Source organism: Cupressus sempervirens, chromosome 3 (assembly GCF_028749045.1).
Source record: "Cupressus sempervirens isolate cs-2001-9-10 chromosome 3, ASM2874904v1, whole genome shotgun sequence".
In the NCBI taxonomy this organism is placed as follows: Eukaryota; Viridiplantae; Streptophyta; class Pinopsida; order Cupressales; family Cupressaceae; genus Cupressus; species Cupressus sempervirens.
The window spans coordinates 736,959,886-736,978,006 of record NC_143120.1 but is presented as its reverse complement, the minus strand read 5'-3'; the positions used below and the strand labels follow the sequence as shown (position 1 = coordinate 736,978,006).

At 37.7% G+C, this 18,121-nt stretch overlaps 1 protein-coding gene across 2 annotated transcripts; it reads left to right on the top strand.

The window, feature by feature from the left end:
- Window positions 1-738: 738 nt before the first annotated feature.
- LOC149568904 (uncharacterized) lies at window positions 739-15,777 on the top strand. 2 transcript variants are annotated; one of them, XM_089821758.1, is made up of 6 exons: window positions 739-1,263; window positions 11,978-12,043; window positions 12,657-12,722; window positions 12,962-15,124; window positions 15,250-15,293; window positions 15,391-15,777. In XM_089821758.1, the coding sequence occupies exons 1-4, from the start codon at window positions 849-851 to the stop codon at window positions 15,121-15,123; spliced, it is 2,709 nt and encodes a 902-aa protein (XP_089677884.1). In that variant the 5' UTR covers window positions 739-848; the 3' UTR covers window position 15,124; window positions 15,250-15,293; window positions 15,391-15,777. The 2 variants fall into 2 exon arrangements, with proteins under 2 accessions (XP_089677884.1, XP_089677882.1); XM_089821756.1 differs by having other exon boundaries at window positions 15,250-15,777.
- The last annotated feature ends 2,344 nt before the right edge of the window (window positions 15,778-18,121 follow it).

The window sequence follows — 18,121 nt, the reverse complement described above, 5'->3', positions numbered from 1 at the left end:
GCCTGAATTGAAAGTGGGGGTTAACTTAACTCTGACAAAACGAGAACGGCAAGTATGTACCACTCCCGGACACTTTATGCGGAATTACCCACGCCACCTACTCCCCAACTCACAGGACGCCATCTGGACCGTCCGTCGTGTCCACATCGTAATGGCTGGATTTTTTCGCCCTACACGTGGACGCTCTCCTCTCATCGCGGAAAGACACACAGCGTCGTTAAGACGTCGATTGACCTTCCACGCGGCACGTATTAAGAAACGACCAACATTTAACGTATTTTGTAACAACCAACAATTAACGTGAAAATGGTATCTTATTACAGTCAGTCAAATCCACGATCAAGCCTCGTGATCGAACGTGCCACGTCCGGTAATACAAAAATCCGAGGGCTGATGCTCCCTGATCTGTCGGGAGGCGGAATCTTAGCCGTCCAAAGCTGAGGGTGCGTGATTGGGCAGACAGGCGGGCCCACAGGCGGATCATCCTACGGCCACGAGATGCCCACAGGTGGATTATCCGACGGCCGTGAGAGGCCCGTGGCGGGCCCACCACGTTTGTGCCTCCAGCGGTTTTGAGCATAAATTATAGAGTAGCGGAGTCGATGATGCTATGCGATTTTGCCGTCTTTACTTTTTCCTTTATTCGATCGATACCTCCCACACATTATCTCTCCGTTTATCGTCTCCCCGGATGAATTCGTTTCCTTTAATTGTTTTTATTGTGCCTTGTCAAAGATTGATCCCGTCTTTGGAACGTTGATATTTTCGACAGATCTGGCCTCTCCGCAGCAGTTTTGTAGATTTCATTGCCCGCGGAGCGAGGGAACAAGAGTGGATTTTGGATTTTGATGATAGAAATGGACGATTTGTTAACGAAGCGAAAGGCAGAGGATGAACTGATCGAAGTGGCGAATGAATTTAAACGAAGTAAGCAGGTGATCGACTCGACGGTTAAATCCGAGAACGAACAACAACAACAACAATTACAAGTACTAATACCGCAGCAGCAGCAACTACAACAACAACAACAACAACAACAAACGCACTCGCAATCGCAGATCGATGAGAAGTCGTCGCCCGGGAAATCGTCTTCTTGTTCGGAAGACGCTACCGGGGATCGAAACGACGATCTAGCGGATGATGAGAACGTCGATGAAGTGCCTGAGGAGGTGTTTAATGAGGTTAGAGTGGAGGCAGTGGATAAAAATACGCAAATCTGGCTCGAATCCAAGCAGAATATGAGGTTTTTCAAGGAGGAATACGGTAATTCTTTGAGCTTGACTTTTGTTGTTCAGGATCTGGTTTTTGCTGTCTTCTACTTGTTTTTGTTCTTTTAGAGGAACTTTTCAATGATTTGAGCTGGTAAACAGTGGCCTATGGTTGGCTTCTGATAGCGTTCTGTTTTTGATGGGAGGAAACAGAAGTTTCATCATTCTAGGGCCTGCTCCTTAGGCGGTCGCATGGAGAGGGTTTAATGGGTTGAGTTGAGCCGGTGGCCACATGGAGTTGGGGCAACGCCATACTTTGAGCCGGTAGTCACGTGGAGCTGGGGTAAGGCGATGATTTGAGACGGTTGTCACGTAAAAGCGGGGGGTTGTGTGGGGGTGGGGGTGTGAGGGGGTTAACGCAGTGATTTCAGCTGGCCTTCTTCGTATGGGGTTGGGATCAATGCAATAATTTAGCTGGGGCTCCGGTTCTTATATGGCAAGGGGGTCAAAAGTACTAATTTCTCAGCCGATGATCACGTTGAGAGGGTTCGGGGAGGGTTTATCGTACTATTTTCAGCTGATGTTGTGCATGAATTAATCGCTCAGTTCTGAGATTTTGTGATTCACAATTTTTATTACACGTGTCCTGTCCTTTGAAGATAAAACGTTTGCGGTGTTCAAGCTTCGTAGCAGAAAAATAGATTCTCTTCTAAAATTGAAAATGATTAAATTTCATTGCCTTTTAAAGTTGTTTAAGAGGATTTATGACAGAGCTGCTCCGTGAAAATGCAAGAAGTGTACTAGCAGACGGTCTTACAATTTATCAATATAGTTCAGGCAAGAAAATGCAAATAATCATTACGTTACAGACTTGGGAAATGGCACTTATGATTTTCGTTGGACTTTTTATTGCCAATACTGGGTTCACATTCTTACAATTGTTCACTTCTATTTGTTCATCACAGTTCGTGTTTTTCAAATATTCTTTTTCTGTTTTCATTTAAGTTTCTGTTTCTAATGGTAGATTATGCATTTGATTGTTACTGGTCTGCCTCACCGTAACGGATCAGGCTTCTTTTTGAGTTGAGCAACTTTGCTTTCTAGGATTAAAACGGGAATGATAGACATCCTTCAGCGTAGTGCCAAACAATGAATGGTATTTATTTCTAAATTTTTGTTTCGTATTGTGTTGTCTAGTGAATATTGTTCTGCAGTTCCGAATAGAAAATTTTCACCATTTTAAGTGCATGTTGCGTTTTTAACCGCTTGTCCTTGGTCTGTTTTTCCGGTGCAGGTGGGTTTTGTAAATTTGTTTGAGCCGTATTTTTAAAATTTTCAACGAGGAGATAGTTTTACTTCTGATTTTTTAGTTTTACATTTTTAATCATTGCTGGTTGTTAATGGATATTCTCGATGCATGCTTTCTTCCAATTTTTGAGTTTTGATGTAATTACTTGGATTTTTAACCAGTAGTCAGAGTACTTCAAAAAATAAAAATTGAAAGTCGTTTTTGATTGTATTACTCCTGTTATTCACTTTTAAAAAAAGTTTTAAAACTAATTCTTTATTTCACTCACCACTTTTGTTCCTTATGCTGAATAAATTAGTTATGCTTTTTGTTTCTGATTTCGGCTAGTTAATTGCCCACTCTTTAACTTTTTCTTGAGTGCACGTGTCTATATTTCCAGATAGTTTTCAAGGGAATTCTGAAGAGAGTTGGAAATAATTTCTGGGGTTTTTAATAAGCACTGGTAGTCTTGAGTTTTGTTCAAATAAGAGGGCCGTTTCTGTGACTTTTCATGACCAATTATATTTTTAATTTTTAATTTTTTTTCTATCCTCGCTTTTTTATGTCTCCAAGTTTTTCATGGTTTTTAATTTCTTGTCTTTGAAAATAGTTTTCCCTGTGCTTTTTGTCTGTATAACCTTTTCTGGGATTCATAAGTAGTATTTGATGTTATAGAGTTAAGTTCTCTTTCCACTATAATTAAATGAAACACCATACTACCACAGACTTCAGAAATGTATGGACTACCCAAAAGGGGCAGAATTTATAAAAACTTTCGGATTTTATTTTGTCTTGTTCTACTGATCTGGATTAAGGATTTCTCAATTTATTTTTTCTTGTATCTTCAAGTAGTTCAAACATGGAGTCCAAGTCCAACCTTCAGATCTGCTCCATATGCTTTACCCCGATGTTGTTTGCTGGCTTTTTATGAGGAAATGCCTTTTACTTTCTAGTTCTACTGCTACTGTGGTGTATAAGACAGATGTCCCACTTCCTTTGCTTCCTTAAATGTCTCCTATTTATTTGTCCAACACCCAAGCCCTTACTTGGTCTGGAAGCATTGTTTGATGTGTTAAGAACTAAGTCCCTCTGGGCTGGGAGCATCGTTTGCTGTGTGAGGACTTGGCACCCTCTATCTTTGCTAAAGAGGTGGTCTCCTTTCATAGAAATTCCTGAATTATGGCTCCTCTTAGCCTTGTGAGGTGAGGTACAAAATGCATCACCTCCATTCACCCACAAACACACCTACAAATCAACTGCCTATTCTAAAGATGTCTACATGCTCATATGCCTAGTAACATATTCATGCTCGGGTTGAATTTTGTATGATAGGTCAATTCCATCCTGTATTACTTCTTGGCATGGTTATTTTTGATTGATTTTAAAATTAAATTTTAAAAAATTGCTTGGGCATTTATGTGAGCTTTCATGGGTTTAATTTAATTTTATTAAAAGGTGAAATGGATTGGGGAGATGTTGGCATATTAAAATATTTTGTATTTTGCAATTGATCAAGTCTTCTCCTAGAAGACTGAATTTGAAATCACATGGGCTCTAGTTCTACTGCTAGTGTGGTGAATCAGACAATTATCCCCATGTCCTATTCTTCCTTAGATGTCTACTATATATTTGTCTCGCTCCCGAGCCTATATAAGAAGTAAGCTGCCCTTCTTTGGGCTGGTAAATTTTTTGATGTGTTTGAACTTACCACACTCTAACTTTGCTTAAAAGGTGGTTTCCCTGCTTAGAAATCCCAGAATTATGGTTCCTCTTAGTCTCATAAGGGAACATCATTTGATGTATTGGAACTTCAAACACTCTATATATATGCTAAAAAAGGTGGTCTCCCTTGGTTGAAATCTTGGATTTATCCACGTAAGGTGAGGCACACAATGCATCACCTTTATTTGCACATAAACACAACAACAAAACAAATTTTGAGTTGAAAGACTTCTAAATCCATATATATGCCTTCTAACGATATTCAAAGTCGAGTTGAACTTTATAAGATAGTGTTAGTTCGTTCTAGTTTTAGTTTTGTGCATGGTTATATTGTGATTTCTTAATTAAATTTCATTGTGAGCTTTCATGGGCTTAATTATATGAAAAGAAGAAAAGGATGTGGGGAAGGTGTTGGCATTGTAGTGACCCGTACTTGCAACCTTTTTAAAAAATCGATGTGAAAACCCTAAGTTGAGGCTATACGGAAGACCAAGTGCAAAAAACACTGGTATGGAAGCCAAATGGTGATGTACAACTAGAATGATAGCCGTACGGTATGCTGTTGGTCGCCTAATATACTATACAATGAGCAAGAGAGAGGCCGTACGGTGGTATGAAGAGACTGTACAATGTCAAGGGAGGGGAAAGTACGGCGGCCAAGTCTTGGCCATATAGTAGACTGGAGGATAGTTTGTACGGTATTAGATAGTTGGCTGTATGGTGAAGGAAAATGCAGTACGAGAATGTTTTTGAAGCCGTACGGTGTGGTATGAAGCAGTATGGTGACCAATATTGGCCGTACGATGGCAGAAGATGAAGGCCAAGTGCCGTACGATGGCAGGAAGATGAAGGAGTTGGGCGTGGGTCGTATAGTGGGCAATGTAGTCACATGAGAGATGAACTTTGTGTCGGAGGAAGTGGATGGTGTACGGGTAGAGAGGAAGTGCTCAGACATATAACAATGAAAAGACCCAAATTCATAAGATAGATTCAACAATGGAGATTAAAACACATAACCTTTCAATAAGATTTGCCAAAAAGATGGTGCTCCGATTTGCCAGATCCGAGTGAAGTATTACAGGCGACAGAATAGGGTGAGGGTTGATTCCCACCGAAACCGGACAAGCCAAATAGAGAAGATCTTTCACTTCCGAAATGGCAAACAACAGAGAACTCCAACAAGAATTTGCAGTACATAGAAAATAATCCAAAAGCATACCTAAAGACTACCTCTAAGCCGTGCTTAAATACTCGTCGGGGAAAACTTTCCAAGGGTGTACAAAGATAGCCGACGGCGACACAAACTACGGAAACAAAATAAGAATGGGTCCGAGATACATAAAATCAATCGGCCCGTTACAATAGTTTGATAAATGATTTATTTTATAACAGGAACATTATAGGCATATCAAATATTCTATATTTTGTATTCGATCAATGGTTTCCTAGAAGATGTTAAATTTGAAATTGCAAATATATTTAATGCTGATGATATGAGAGGGTTTCATAGTTTTTGAGCACATAGCATAATGTATTTATTGTTTTGAGTTGATTGCAAAATATTTTTAATGTTGTAAAATCATTCTAAGTTTGCGGCATATGTTGCAAGCCAACTTGATTTGAGGGAGAAAAGGGGCTGTAATGGAGATGCTTGAGCATCAATTAATTGTTTATTTGATATATTAGGGGTGCATTAAATAATAGTGACAAAAGTGGCTAGGAATTTTCTAGTTAGTCTCTTCTTGCTTGTTTCTCTCTTGCCTATAAATGAGTCTTGGGATAGAGTCATTTGTTACCTGATCCTCTTGATTGTTGTGTTGTGGATGGACCTTGAAGTTTGAATTGGTTTTTCTTGTTGAGATTTTGAGGAGCACAAAGTGAGATATTTGACTATTTTTTGTTGTTGGATTTTCTCATGGGGATAACAACAATGATTGCTCACTATTACAAAAGAAGGTTGCATCTTTCATGGTTTCTCCTTAGTTGAGAGTGTTGATCTTCAGGCTTAAGGTTTTGAGCCCAATATGATATTGTGCCTATTATTGTTGCAATAAAAACATTGGTTTTAGTGCTTTGGAGGTTGGATCCTTCTCTTAAAGAGGTGTCCTAGGCTATATTAATATCTCTTTTTTTCGTGTTCATGCTTTTATTTTGTCACGTGTAGTCCCTTTGTAATGTCTATCAATTTAACATACCATGGTGACTTCACTCCTCATAGGGTTAATGTGGACAATTATGGAACACAATTTCTAAATGAAGGCGAAGAGGATCAATGGAATACATGTTGTGCTTCTAAGTTTGAGATGGAGGTTTGCTTGATCATGTTGTCTGTTTCTTCAAGTTCGTTCTTCACATTGTTGGAGTTGGTCATGTGTTGTACTAGAGCTCATGTTGTCATTTTGAGTGATTTGTTGACTACATGGAGGTGGCAAAGTTGGTCTTTGATGCAGTGCAAGTCAGGAGAATCCCCAAAGGAGATGTCATAGCCCCCATCAAATAACCACACAACAGAAACACAACAACAATGCAAGATCTGATACCAAATCGCAACTCTTCATTCATAAAATAACTGATTACATGCAATATGCCCTGTTGTAAGGCCTTCTGGGTTAGGGCCAAATACAACAACAATTATAATAACAATTATGCAAGATCCCACAAGATCCAAATCAAACACTATCTCAGCTAGTCGAGATCTGCACTCTGGAAGAAAACCCCAAGGAAATCTTCGCTTGTACTCACAAGCCCACCAAGCAATCTCCAAGTTTTCAAGCCGCAACTACTAGCTCTTTAAAGTTCACATCCTCTTCTCCAAACTAGATGACTATTTACTAAAGACTCCACAAGACACCCTACTTATACTCAACTAAGCCATAATTTGGCTACAACACAAATTAAATACCCAAAGTTGGCTACAACACGAATTAAATACCCAAAGTCGGCTCACAGACAACTTGGCACCTATAGGAACCAAGACCAAACCGAGTGTCAGAGAAACCAAGCCGAGCATCAGCCAAACCACAAGCATTGCCGAGCTCTGAATGAATGTCTAGCACAGTATTTGCTGAGCAACCAACAACGATCAAGCCCTTTCAATGACCGAGCTCCTCGGCCACAACTACACCCTTTAACGATTGAGCACCACTGTTTGTTGACCGAGTCCACAACTCCTAGCCAAAATACCTCCAATCATGCAAGATTGCAAGCAAGCCCAGGATCTCTTGCATCAATCTTCTAGTGACTTGGAGGCTCTTGGAAGCTCTTTGATGCTCAATATGAAAATTTCTATATGATTATAGTACTTTGTATCACAACTTGGTATAGGTTTGAAGGAGGGCAGCCTTCCTTTTGGAATGAATTTTCCTTGAATATAAGTTGGTTATAGTGTTGATCTTTTTTTGGGGACAATTATGGTATCCAATTTTGAAACGAAGGTTAAGAGGATTAATGTAATACGCTTCAAGGTTTGAGATGGGGAATTGGCTTGATCATGTTGCTAGCTTCCTTCAAGTTCATTCTCTACATTGTTGGAGTTGATCATCCACCTAGTTGGAGCTCTTCTTGTCATTTTGAGTGATTCACTGGCTACATGGAAGTTGTGAATTTGGTATTTTAATGACTTGGCCAGCTCATGGGATAGCCTCTTGGATGCTTGTGTATAGATTGTGGGGTTGGTCATCTGAGGATGTGGAACATCTTGGATAACTTGGTTCATCTTGAATGTACTTGATGAGGGAGAAGGTTGTGTGATGACTTTGACTTGGAGCTCTTTAATCCATATAATTGATGGAAGCTATGGAGTTGGCCATTTGGTGTCGTAAAGCTTTTGGACAACACTTTGGTCTTCTTTCGGATGTATCTACTTGCATGTTGTAGATTCATGCTATATGGATTTGCATGGATGCCTTTGTCATGTATGGTTTAAGTAGATTTCATGTTCAATAACTTTGTGGTTTGCAAATATTTGAAAGGCAGAGGTTGTTTGGATAGTTATATATTTTGCATGTGTGCTTTTGGGCATGGTTAGAGGCTTGTTTATTAGCCTCTAGTTTCTGGATAGTTTTATATTTGCATGCGTGTTTTTGATCATATGGTTAAAGGCTTCTTTATTAGTCTCTAGTTTCCGTCTTGCAATTGCAGTATTTTTGTGCATTTTAGATTTAATGTTCTAATCATTAGAAAATTTACATGTTTCATTGCCTTGGTTTTGTTGTCATTTGTGGAGGTTTTTGTCTTAAACTTTTTAGGTTTTCATGTTTTGGTGGATCTAAGTTGAATAATTTTGAGATCTCTGAGTTTTGCAGTTTACTTAGGTTCAATAGGAGCATGAGCCCATGCTTTTTCGTCATCTTTGTGGAGGCTAAATGTGTGGAGCATTTAATTGTGCTTTCCATGATTGTGTACTCACATTTTGCATGAAGAACTTGGGAGTAGATTTGTAGAGTGTTGATGATGTAGTGTTTGTGTAGTAGAGTGATTTGCTATGATAGTGGTGGAGGTGAGATGGTAGTCTCTTGGGGGTCTTGGCTATTTGTTATAGATTGTTTTGATACCAAGGAATTGTAGATTCTAATTTATTGTCCTCTTTGGTTGTCATGGAATATTGACATGTTGTGTAAAAGAGAGTTGGTGAGATGAATTGTTGAAAAGGCTTTTTTAGGCCTTGTAGGTAGAAAGATTGTCTTCTATTTTTGAAGACAATCTATGTTGCTGTGAGATGATTTGGATTTGATCGTGGCCTACTGCAGAATTTTTGTGTGCTGTACATAGTTTTTTGGTGACATTATATTCTAGTTTCAAGATCTTGCACATGGATGGAGTCTTTTGAATGATATGACTATGTTTGTGTGTCTATCATAGGGATATGACAATGTGATAGATAGCTTCTAGAACACTCTTAGTAAGAGCTTTGATTATGATATGGTTTTGTTGGTTAAATACATGGTCTTTTGTTATGAGTAGTATTTTGTTATATTCAATTTTGGATTATTGGACAATATGGTTGTTCTTAAGTAGATCGCTTGGTTGGAAGAAATTATATTCTAATGTCAAGCTGCCATAGGGAGTCCCTAGATTTTGCATTAATCATGAATATAGTGGGAACATTTGGCATGATTTGGAGATAATTTGTTAGTTTTAAGTACAATAAATATTTCCTTCAAGAAATGCTCTAGGGTATTGTGGTGTTGTAGTGGAGTGTCATTAGGCGTGAGAGAAGATTGATATTGTACTTGATTCTTCTTAATAGATTGAAGTGAGACTGGAGATTTATTGGGCATTGAAGATTGAGTGTTGGAATGGACAAATCTCCTTACTGTTAGACACTTTTTGATTTGTTTTTATTATGTTTATAACTTTAACCTTTGGGTTGAAAGGTTAGGATGTGGAAAGTTGTTTTAGGATTTGGATTTGGATTGAGGAGCTTTCTAATTCATAGCATGAGCACTTTGTTGATGCCGGGAAGACATGGTTTGCTTTATTCTTCCACCCTAGTTGAGATAGAGGAAATGAACTCTTTCTTTTATGCGAGTACAATAGATAGTATAATGGTTTACACTAGATCAAATATTGCATAAGTAATCTTATTTTTAAGAAGTGAATTTGCATATGTTGGACAAGGAGTACGGATCTTGATTAGGACTATATATGTGCGTGTGTGTATGTGTGTGTGTGTGTGTGTGTGTAATGTACTTAAGTTGGACGAGAGAGAGAGAGAGAGAGAGAGAGAGAGAGAGAGAGAGAGAGAGCTGCCCCCTTGTCCTGGAAACTTGTTGTACTATGAACTACCTTTTTGCAATAGAAACATTCAATTTCATTTTTACCAGACATTCTCTTTTCCATATGTTTTCTTTGAGTATCTTCTCTTGAATCCCATGCAATTGTTCTTTTTTCTTTAACCAAGAGCACTAAAATCACATATTTTAAAGTCTACGAAGTCATTTGACTAAGAGTAAAAATAAAATTTCTATATTTTGAAGGAAAACTATTTAGCAAGATAGCTTTAGCATCATCTTTATCAATTAGAACACTATCTTCTGCTAGTTGTTTGATGAGAGATATCAGACTACTAATGTAGTTAGACATAGTTATTTCATTTGATATGATATTTTAAACTTAGATAATTGCAACAAAACTTTTTGTTTGTTTCTTTTTCTCCCCGTCCCAACCGTCCCCCCATCCCCAAGGGTGGTGTAACTATGTGTTTTTCCTTTTGTAGGGAGCTCATATATGGTTGTTCTTTATAGATTTGGTCTCATAAGCAATGCTTAGAACAAGTGGGAGAATTCTGGGAAGGTGTTGAACAACTTTCATAGTAAAACATTTTATATTTTTGCAGTTGACCAATATTTTCTAAGGGGGGAAGATGGTATTTGACACTAATGCATTTGATGTGGTTGACACATTAGAGGGTCATGGTTTAGTGAGCATGTGGTTGATTGAGCTCATTGGAGGAATGCATTTAATGATTCAACACTGTTTTGTACTAAAAAAGTCTTCAGGACATTTCCCACATTGTTGATCGAAATGTTGGTTGCCCTTTCCATCCCATCACTTGCTCTTTGATTTAAAAAAGTGTCTTCAATTTATCTAGACAAGGATCAAATGTGCTTTCTTTGTGCCTATTACAAACTCCTCCATTATAATGGTAAGAATCAACAACTGTCAGTGCTGTTTCTGAAAACTCCTTATTGCTTTCCTTCTTGGTTCTTCTTGAATGATTCACCACAGCTGTATTTGGCAAATCCATCGTCTATATGCTTCCAGTGAGACATGGTCTAGAAGTAAATCTATCAAGCTCTGCTCCTGCATATCCTGCATATCCAATTAAGGTCTTAGCATGCTTTCATATTTCTCTTACAAGTCATTTTATTTCTTCAATGTTATCTATGTGTAGATTGTTTATTTTTCGTTTCCAACTCAAGGCTTATGCCAATTTTGTATAAGAACTTTATTGAACATAGCTATTTCTCTATATGTTTTTTTTACTTGGCACACACATCCAAATTTTCTTAATGTGCATTCTTTCTTAATTCTTGTATTTGCATGTCTTTTCACCAAAGGCTGAATTCTGATAACATATGCAGTCAAAGTAGCTTGTTAGTTTATTTACTGGCACAGTTTGGCAATGCTTTTTGATGTTTAAGCAAGATTTTCCCATCTTGACATTTTATGTTATAATTCTCTGCAGTCTGTTTGAATTCTTCTCTTTCAAGTTTCATGTTTACTGTTCAGATGCTTCCTTGTCTTTTATGGATATAGAGAATTCCTTAAGCTTATCCACATATAAATATGATTCTCTTCCTGTAATTTACCATGAATAAATATTTTGTAGCAATATCCAGCTTGAATAGACAATGATATTTCCTATTTGGGGGTGTTAGTGTCCAGTTTTCTAGAAACCAAATTTGCCACTGTTGAGAAATCTGGTGTTTAGATTTAGCTTTTACCTTGGACCTTTACTCCTATACTTGCTAAAACTGAATAATCAGGCATAAATTTCATTGAGAAAATTCTGCTGTTATTTTTATTGTTAGCTGGCTTTGGAACAGAGATACTTGCTGCTGTTGGCTTAATTTTTAGGAAAGCTAAATCTTTTAAACTTACCTTGAAAGAGTTGGGAATAGAAATCTAAGCAACAAAGCAAATATATTTATTATTTTATTTGTATGAGTAATTACTAATTATTCAACTTTTTTGAAGAAGCAACAGACACATTAACCAGGCTCATCATCTTACCATGATGTTTTGGTTGGTTCAGGTGTAAATCTCTTGAGAGTGGGAACTCCTTTATCTGATACGGAAAACAAGGCAGAAGCACAATTAGGTAATATCTTGTTTTTGATGTAGATTTTCACCACTATCTTGAAACATTGATTAAATGCCAAATATCACAATGATCATAAATTAGTTTAGCAAATTGGTCAGTGTATAAATATGCATTCTTAACATATATGTTATTGCTTTCAAATTTCTGGATTTGATTGTGTTAAAAAGCTATACACAATCAAATCCAGAAATTTGAAAGCATTAGCATGGATTGTGGAAATCTAATAGATCTCATATATGATATTTCTTTACGCCCCCAAATATAGTTGTACATGCATACAAACACATGTATAGATATATGTATGTGCACTTATGACAAGTGTCTCCATGTGCACTGTAAATGAAAATTTTGAAAATCACCAGCAAGAAGAGAAGGCTTGAAACTTTACTCGGTAATTAATTATCATCTATGACGCTTTAGGATAACTATTGGTTGTTGATATCTTGTACCATACATCCATTGTGAAAGAGTTTCTTTCTGTTTAAGGATACTTTCTTGAAAGAAACTTTTTGGTCAGTGAGTAGTGGACAAATTAAGCATTGAGGAGGTGCTTTTGCTCTCTTTTTTGTTTACTTGTCTTAGTTATGATTCCACGATTAATTTATTGCAGATGAAAAGGTTTCGCGGCAGGTAGATCCTTCAATGGATGTTGAGCGCAAAGCAGAGCTACAACCAGGTAGAGTTTTCCTATAATAGGATTCATTGTGAGTCTGGAATGATCAGATGATAAGATGATATCTTTGACAATGTTGATTCTGGTAGTGATTATGTGTGGCTGGCAGAGCTTTTTAAATTGTTTATCTGATGTATGTGGTGGATTTCCTTGTCTGAGAAGATCAACTATTTCCTTAATTTTCATCTCATTTGGATATCAAGTGCATGTGAAACTCAGGCCTTTATTTTACAAAATTGCAGATCTGCTTTGCTTTAGGATTTCAATGGACACATCTGAAATGTGTGATGAGGAGGAAGCTCAATGGTTTGTAAAACAAGCCTCAAACTCGCTGAGGGAAATAGCCTCTCAGGGGGTGTATGTAAAATGCTTCTGGTATGAAGGTCCTATTCCCCCAGGTAGTAATGGTGCTCCATCAGTGTCTTCTGTGGTAAAGAAGATAAAAGGTCACGATGGGAAGAATTTGGATAGAATTCAAGACCGTACTGGAGTAATCATAAGCATGGTTCTCAGTAACAAGGCCATTAGTGTGGCACAATCTGGCAATGCCGATCTTCCTGGTAGAGTAATAGGTGTACGTATCAGATGTATAAGAAGAAGAGGAGTTTGTGAAGCATCGAAGAAGATTCAACAACTGCTAGGTTTGGCAGGAGACTATTTTATGAAGGAAACAAATGTGGAGGCCAAAGAGAAAGCTGTTTATCCTGATTTGTTGCATAGCCCATTACCACAATCAACTGGTGCTGTGAAGAGAAGTTTTGCAGCTAGGGCAGGAGTACAGGGTCCTACAACCATCTCCCAACCATTATATCCTTCCTCTGAAAAACCAGATCGCAAGTTTATGGATGGGTATTTGCACAGGGAAGTGCCAGATTCTCATATATCTAGGCGACCACTATATAGAGAAACGTATGGGGAGGATTTCTATAAGGATAATGACGATACAACATATTTAGACTCAAGAAACAAATCCAATTTGCTATATGTCTACAATATGCAGGGCAACATGCCAGTCCAAATGTTGAGATCTATTTTTCAGAGGGTCTTATGCGAAAAGCTTGCTCTTCCTTATACATGCGAGATAGTGTTACAGGCAAGTTATGTTTCAGACCGCTCTTATGCCATTGTAGAATTTGCAGCTGAGAGCCTAGTCACTGCTGCTCTTGGCCTCTATGCTGAGGACAAAACCATTTTTGATGGTTTGAAGGTAAGGTTACCCCGAGTATCAATCCCTAAGCCAGCAAGGACAAATTATTATAATGAATTAAGCACAAAATCTGTTGACCAAATTGCATTCTCTCCCCGTGATGAGAGGTACATTCAGAAAGAGCCTTTTTCATACGGTAGTAGGCGGAAGCCTGAACAAAGATATGTTGAGCACGATTATAGGCGTGGGAAAGGTATGCCCTGGTGGGATGATGAGACAGAGGAGCCAAATACTCTCTACTTAACAGAGCTGACCATAAATGCATCTGCTCAATCTATCAGAGATCTCTTTGAGGACATTTTGGCTCATTATGTTGGGACTCCGCTTTTGAGTTCAACTGGGAGAAAGTTGGTTCTGGATGTGAGATATGTGCGCACAAAGCAGTGTGCATTTGTGGATTTAGCAACCCCTCAGCTGGTGGACTTCATGCTAGATTTGCATTCTCAAAGACCAGAGCTTTTTGATTACATGAAAATGGAAATAGGTAACAAGTACATCTATGAAAACAGGGAAGATATGGGCAGGCCTGACTGGGTACACCATGACATTAAACCAGGCCGATATCCTATCAAATCCAGAGGAAATCCACATTTGGAAAGAGATTCTGAACCTATTGGTGCTTATGGATACTTGGAAAGGAATGCTAAGAGAATGAGAAATTTTGATTTTGGAGAAGAATCTGAGGAATACCACCGAGACAAACCTTTTGATTTCAGGAAGCGTCCCAAATCCGATCCTGAGAAAACAGTATTTGCCCATGGTTTTCCCGCAAGTGCGACAGGGGAAGTGATTTGCCATATTTTTGAAAGCGTTCTTCGTGACAATGTCAAGGGACTTATGCACGATGAGATTGTTACTGAAGTGCGAGTACCGTCTCACTATTATGCCTTTGTTGTATTTGCCACGGAGGAACTCACCCGCCTGGCGCTTCAGTTGTACGCACAGGATAAAGAGATATTTGACAAAATTAGACTTAGACCTCACATAGATTCTCAGATGGAAGGGCGTTTTGGAAAAAGTTTTAAAGAGCATGACCATAGCACGCGGGGAATTGTACGTGGAATTGACTTTAGCAAAAAGGATCAGCATGTGCTTGAGGACCATCCTAGCTCTGTGGGTATCAACAGCAAAAGTCAGCCATGGATAGATGTCAACTCAAGTAGTGAACGACTTATCCACACCTCTGTCAGCCATTAAGGTGGGTATCTGTTTTGTGCATGTTGACAATTGCACAACTCATATTATGCTGTCTGCGAGAAAACAAGTTAGTCTGGAAGAGGCCACTTGACCGTTAATGATATACTTTTTGTGGCTTCTGTGCAGATATATAACTGGAAGGAAGTGAGAGACATATATTAACATATGTGGTATAACTGCAATTTGCTCGTGACTGAATTAGATTGCGGACTCTGTATAGTTTGTAATGTGACTTAAGTTGCTAACTTTGTTGACTTTTGCCTTCAGGATCTGTAATTTTGCAGGGGGAGATTTTTAATATAAAGTCTTTGACCATGCATGGATAGAGTGATTCATGTATATTCTCTGCAATTATATTGTGTAAAGCTTCACTCACCAGTCCTTCACGGAAGTTAGAGAACTTGCTATTTTGCTGGTATTCAGAATTGAGTTCCTGAATTAGGTAGTCTTTTATGTGGAGATTGCTCTACACGGGGGAAGAAAGGAGGTCAATGTGTTCTATGTGACGAGATAATAAAAGTCAAAACAATATAAGCCACAGATTAGCGGTTTGCACTGTAAAGGCACATTTTGTACCTACGGTACTAACAATTTCAGTTATATGTACATGTTTTTATTTTAATGACACATGTTTTTATTTTTCTTTCCACGAAATCCTGAAAGTGTTTATTGAAGTGTGGACTTGTTTGTTATACTGGAGAAATTGGCCAATTTGCTAGCCTAAGTGAATATTTGCAGTTCTTCCTTGAAATATTTAGATCTGAAGGGATTATTATACTTTCTTTTGATCAGACAACTCTGGTATTTAACAGAATAGAGATAGTATGTGGTCTTGTACAAAGCCGAGGGGGACTAGTGGTGAAGGTGTGAGCCCTCTGTTGAGGAGGTTACAGGTTTTCTCGTCCTGCTTGTATTGTAACTTCCACACACCTCATTGAATATTATATGCTCTTCAGAAGCTGCAGGTTTGAATCTTCGGGATGCCATATACATCAGTGAACAATTATACGAGGTAAATAGAAAAAGTTAAAAAGGACAGTTCTTCGATGGATTCTGTAGGGGAGTGCCATGCTATGCATCAAAATGATGTCGTGATTGGTGGTAATGTAAATGCTTTCTTTGTGTTTACTTTTTTAAATCTCTACTCATGATGATCCTGTTTTATTCAAAGAGCAAATTGTCAAATTTTTTCTGTTTCTGTAAATTTGTAAACTTTTTGGTCTGAATTCTAGATTATAATTCTTGAAATTGTTCACATAAGAAACAGACTTTGTTAAGGAATTTGTGCTACTGTTGGAGTAGAATTTTATCTTTATCGTGTTTGAATGGATTGACTTGACCTCATGCTATATATCATCTGTCCTTGTTAATAGCAAGCTATATATCACCTGTCCTTGTTAATAGCAAGCACGGAATTAAGTGATGTGCATTAAAATTTAGTGGCAATCGGTGTTCGAAAACTAATTGGGGAATGTTTGAAGTTACTTTCAAACCTCTAAAATTTGTCGTTTAGATTGGTTGTCATTCAATAGCTTGTGGTGCACTTATTTTTAGGTTACTGTAATGAAAGTATGTACATCTGGAGAAGGGATCACCTTTAGTATCCTGCCTTGAAGAAGATTATGCTGTAAGAATGTATCTTGCAAAGGAATAGGACTAAACACATCCGATCCTTTAAGAATGCATCTTGCAAAGGAATAGGACTAAACACATCTGATCCTTTTAAGGTACTTAATATTGAATTCTGTCATTTTTGTGGAGTTAATGGTGTCAAGTTTGTGTTCCAAGGATTAGGCGGATGATGTTGGGTAATGGCAAGCTGGATGAGAGAGCCACAATGGATTTGAATTTCGTCTGGCAATATAAAACCTATCTGCCATGGTGGATAAGATTATAGGAGTTGATGTTATCAGTTTCGTGTTCAAAGGATCGGTTGAGGGTTGCCAACGTCAGCTAACCCAATTTGAATGACACTCATAATTGATTATTTTCAGCAAGGAACAGTATATTTGAAATCGCGAGACAATTGTAAGAAACCTTTGCGCCATGGTGAATGATTTAGTATTATTATTTTGATTAAGCTCTAAACAACGAATAATTATGATTTTGACCGAGCACAAACCAAAACTTCTTGTTATTTTACCCGAGCAATAACCAGAAGTACCAACATTTTTCCCGGGTTATGTAGTAAAAAGAAAGCCGCCCTCACCTACATTTGTATTATATTGTGTCATAGCGATTCAGTAGTATAATTGGCCATTAATTTAATAGGGATTTAAATGAAGTTACAGATGAGACGTTCACCTCTCGTATCGTTGTATTGTACCTCAGGCGCGGAAATGGCAATACAATGTTACATTGTTCTTTATTCTTTATTAGAAAACACACAAATAATTAAGTGGTGTCCTTGATCACAAAATTGGTACCAAAATATTTGGACCTCTTTAAACTGATGAGCGAATATGTTTAGTTTGCTTATAAATTTGAGCCTCAACTGTCTTCCTAATAAATGATAGGCATCACAGATGTGGAGCGATGATTCGGAGCTCATGAACCGCATGATGTGAAAATTTCTCTACTTAACGTCAAGCGGAAGGTACCTTGCATTTAAGGAGTTGCTAATTACTTTCGCCATTCTTGCTCAACATAGATTTTGGTTGGGGTCTTATTAGGGCTCAAGCTTCTATTATTTCGAAAGAGGTTTGATGAAGATTAATGTCTTGAATATCTCACTTGAAAAAGTTATTTTTCCTTCAAGAATCACATGTATATCAAAACAATGTGAACATAATATTTCTACAATAAATGATATGATTTTGTTTTTCTATATACGACAATTAAATAAAATAGTAAAAAAAAGTACACCTTTTAAAAGAACTTTTTCCTTAAAGAATCACATGTATATCAAAACAATGTGAACATAATATTTCTACAATAAATGATATGATTTTGTTTTTCTATATATGACAATTAAATAAAATAGTAAAAAAAACTACAC

Bases quoted from the DNA above. Each gene is read 5' to 3' on its own strand.
- LOC149568904 (XM_089821758.1), top strand. From the start codon at position 849: ATGATAGAAATGGACGATTTGTTAACGAAGCGAAAGGCAGAGGATGAA. The intron at 1,264-11,977 runs GTAATTCTTTGA...TGGTTGGTTCAG, and splicing joins GTTTTTCAAGGAGGAATACG to GTGTAAATCTCTTGAGAGTG. The intron at 12,044-12,656 runs GTAATATCTTGT...AATTTATTGCAG, and splicing joins CAAGGCAGAAGCACAATTAG to ATGAAAAGGTTTCGCGGCAG.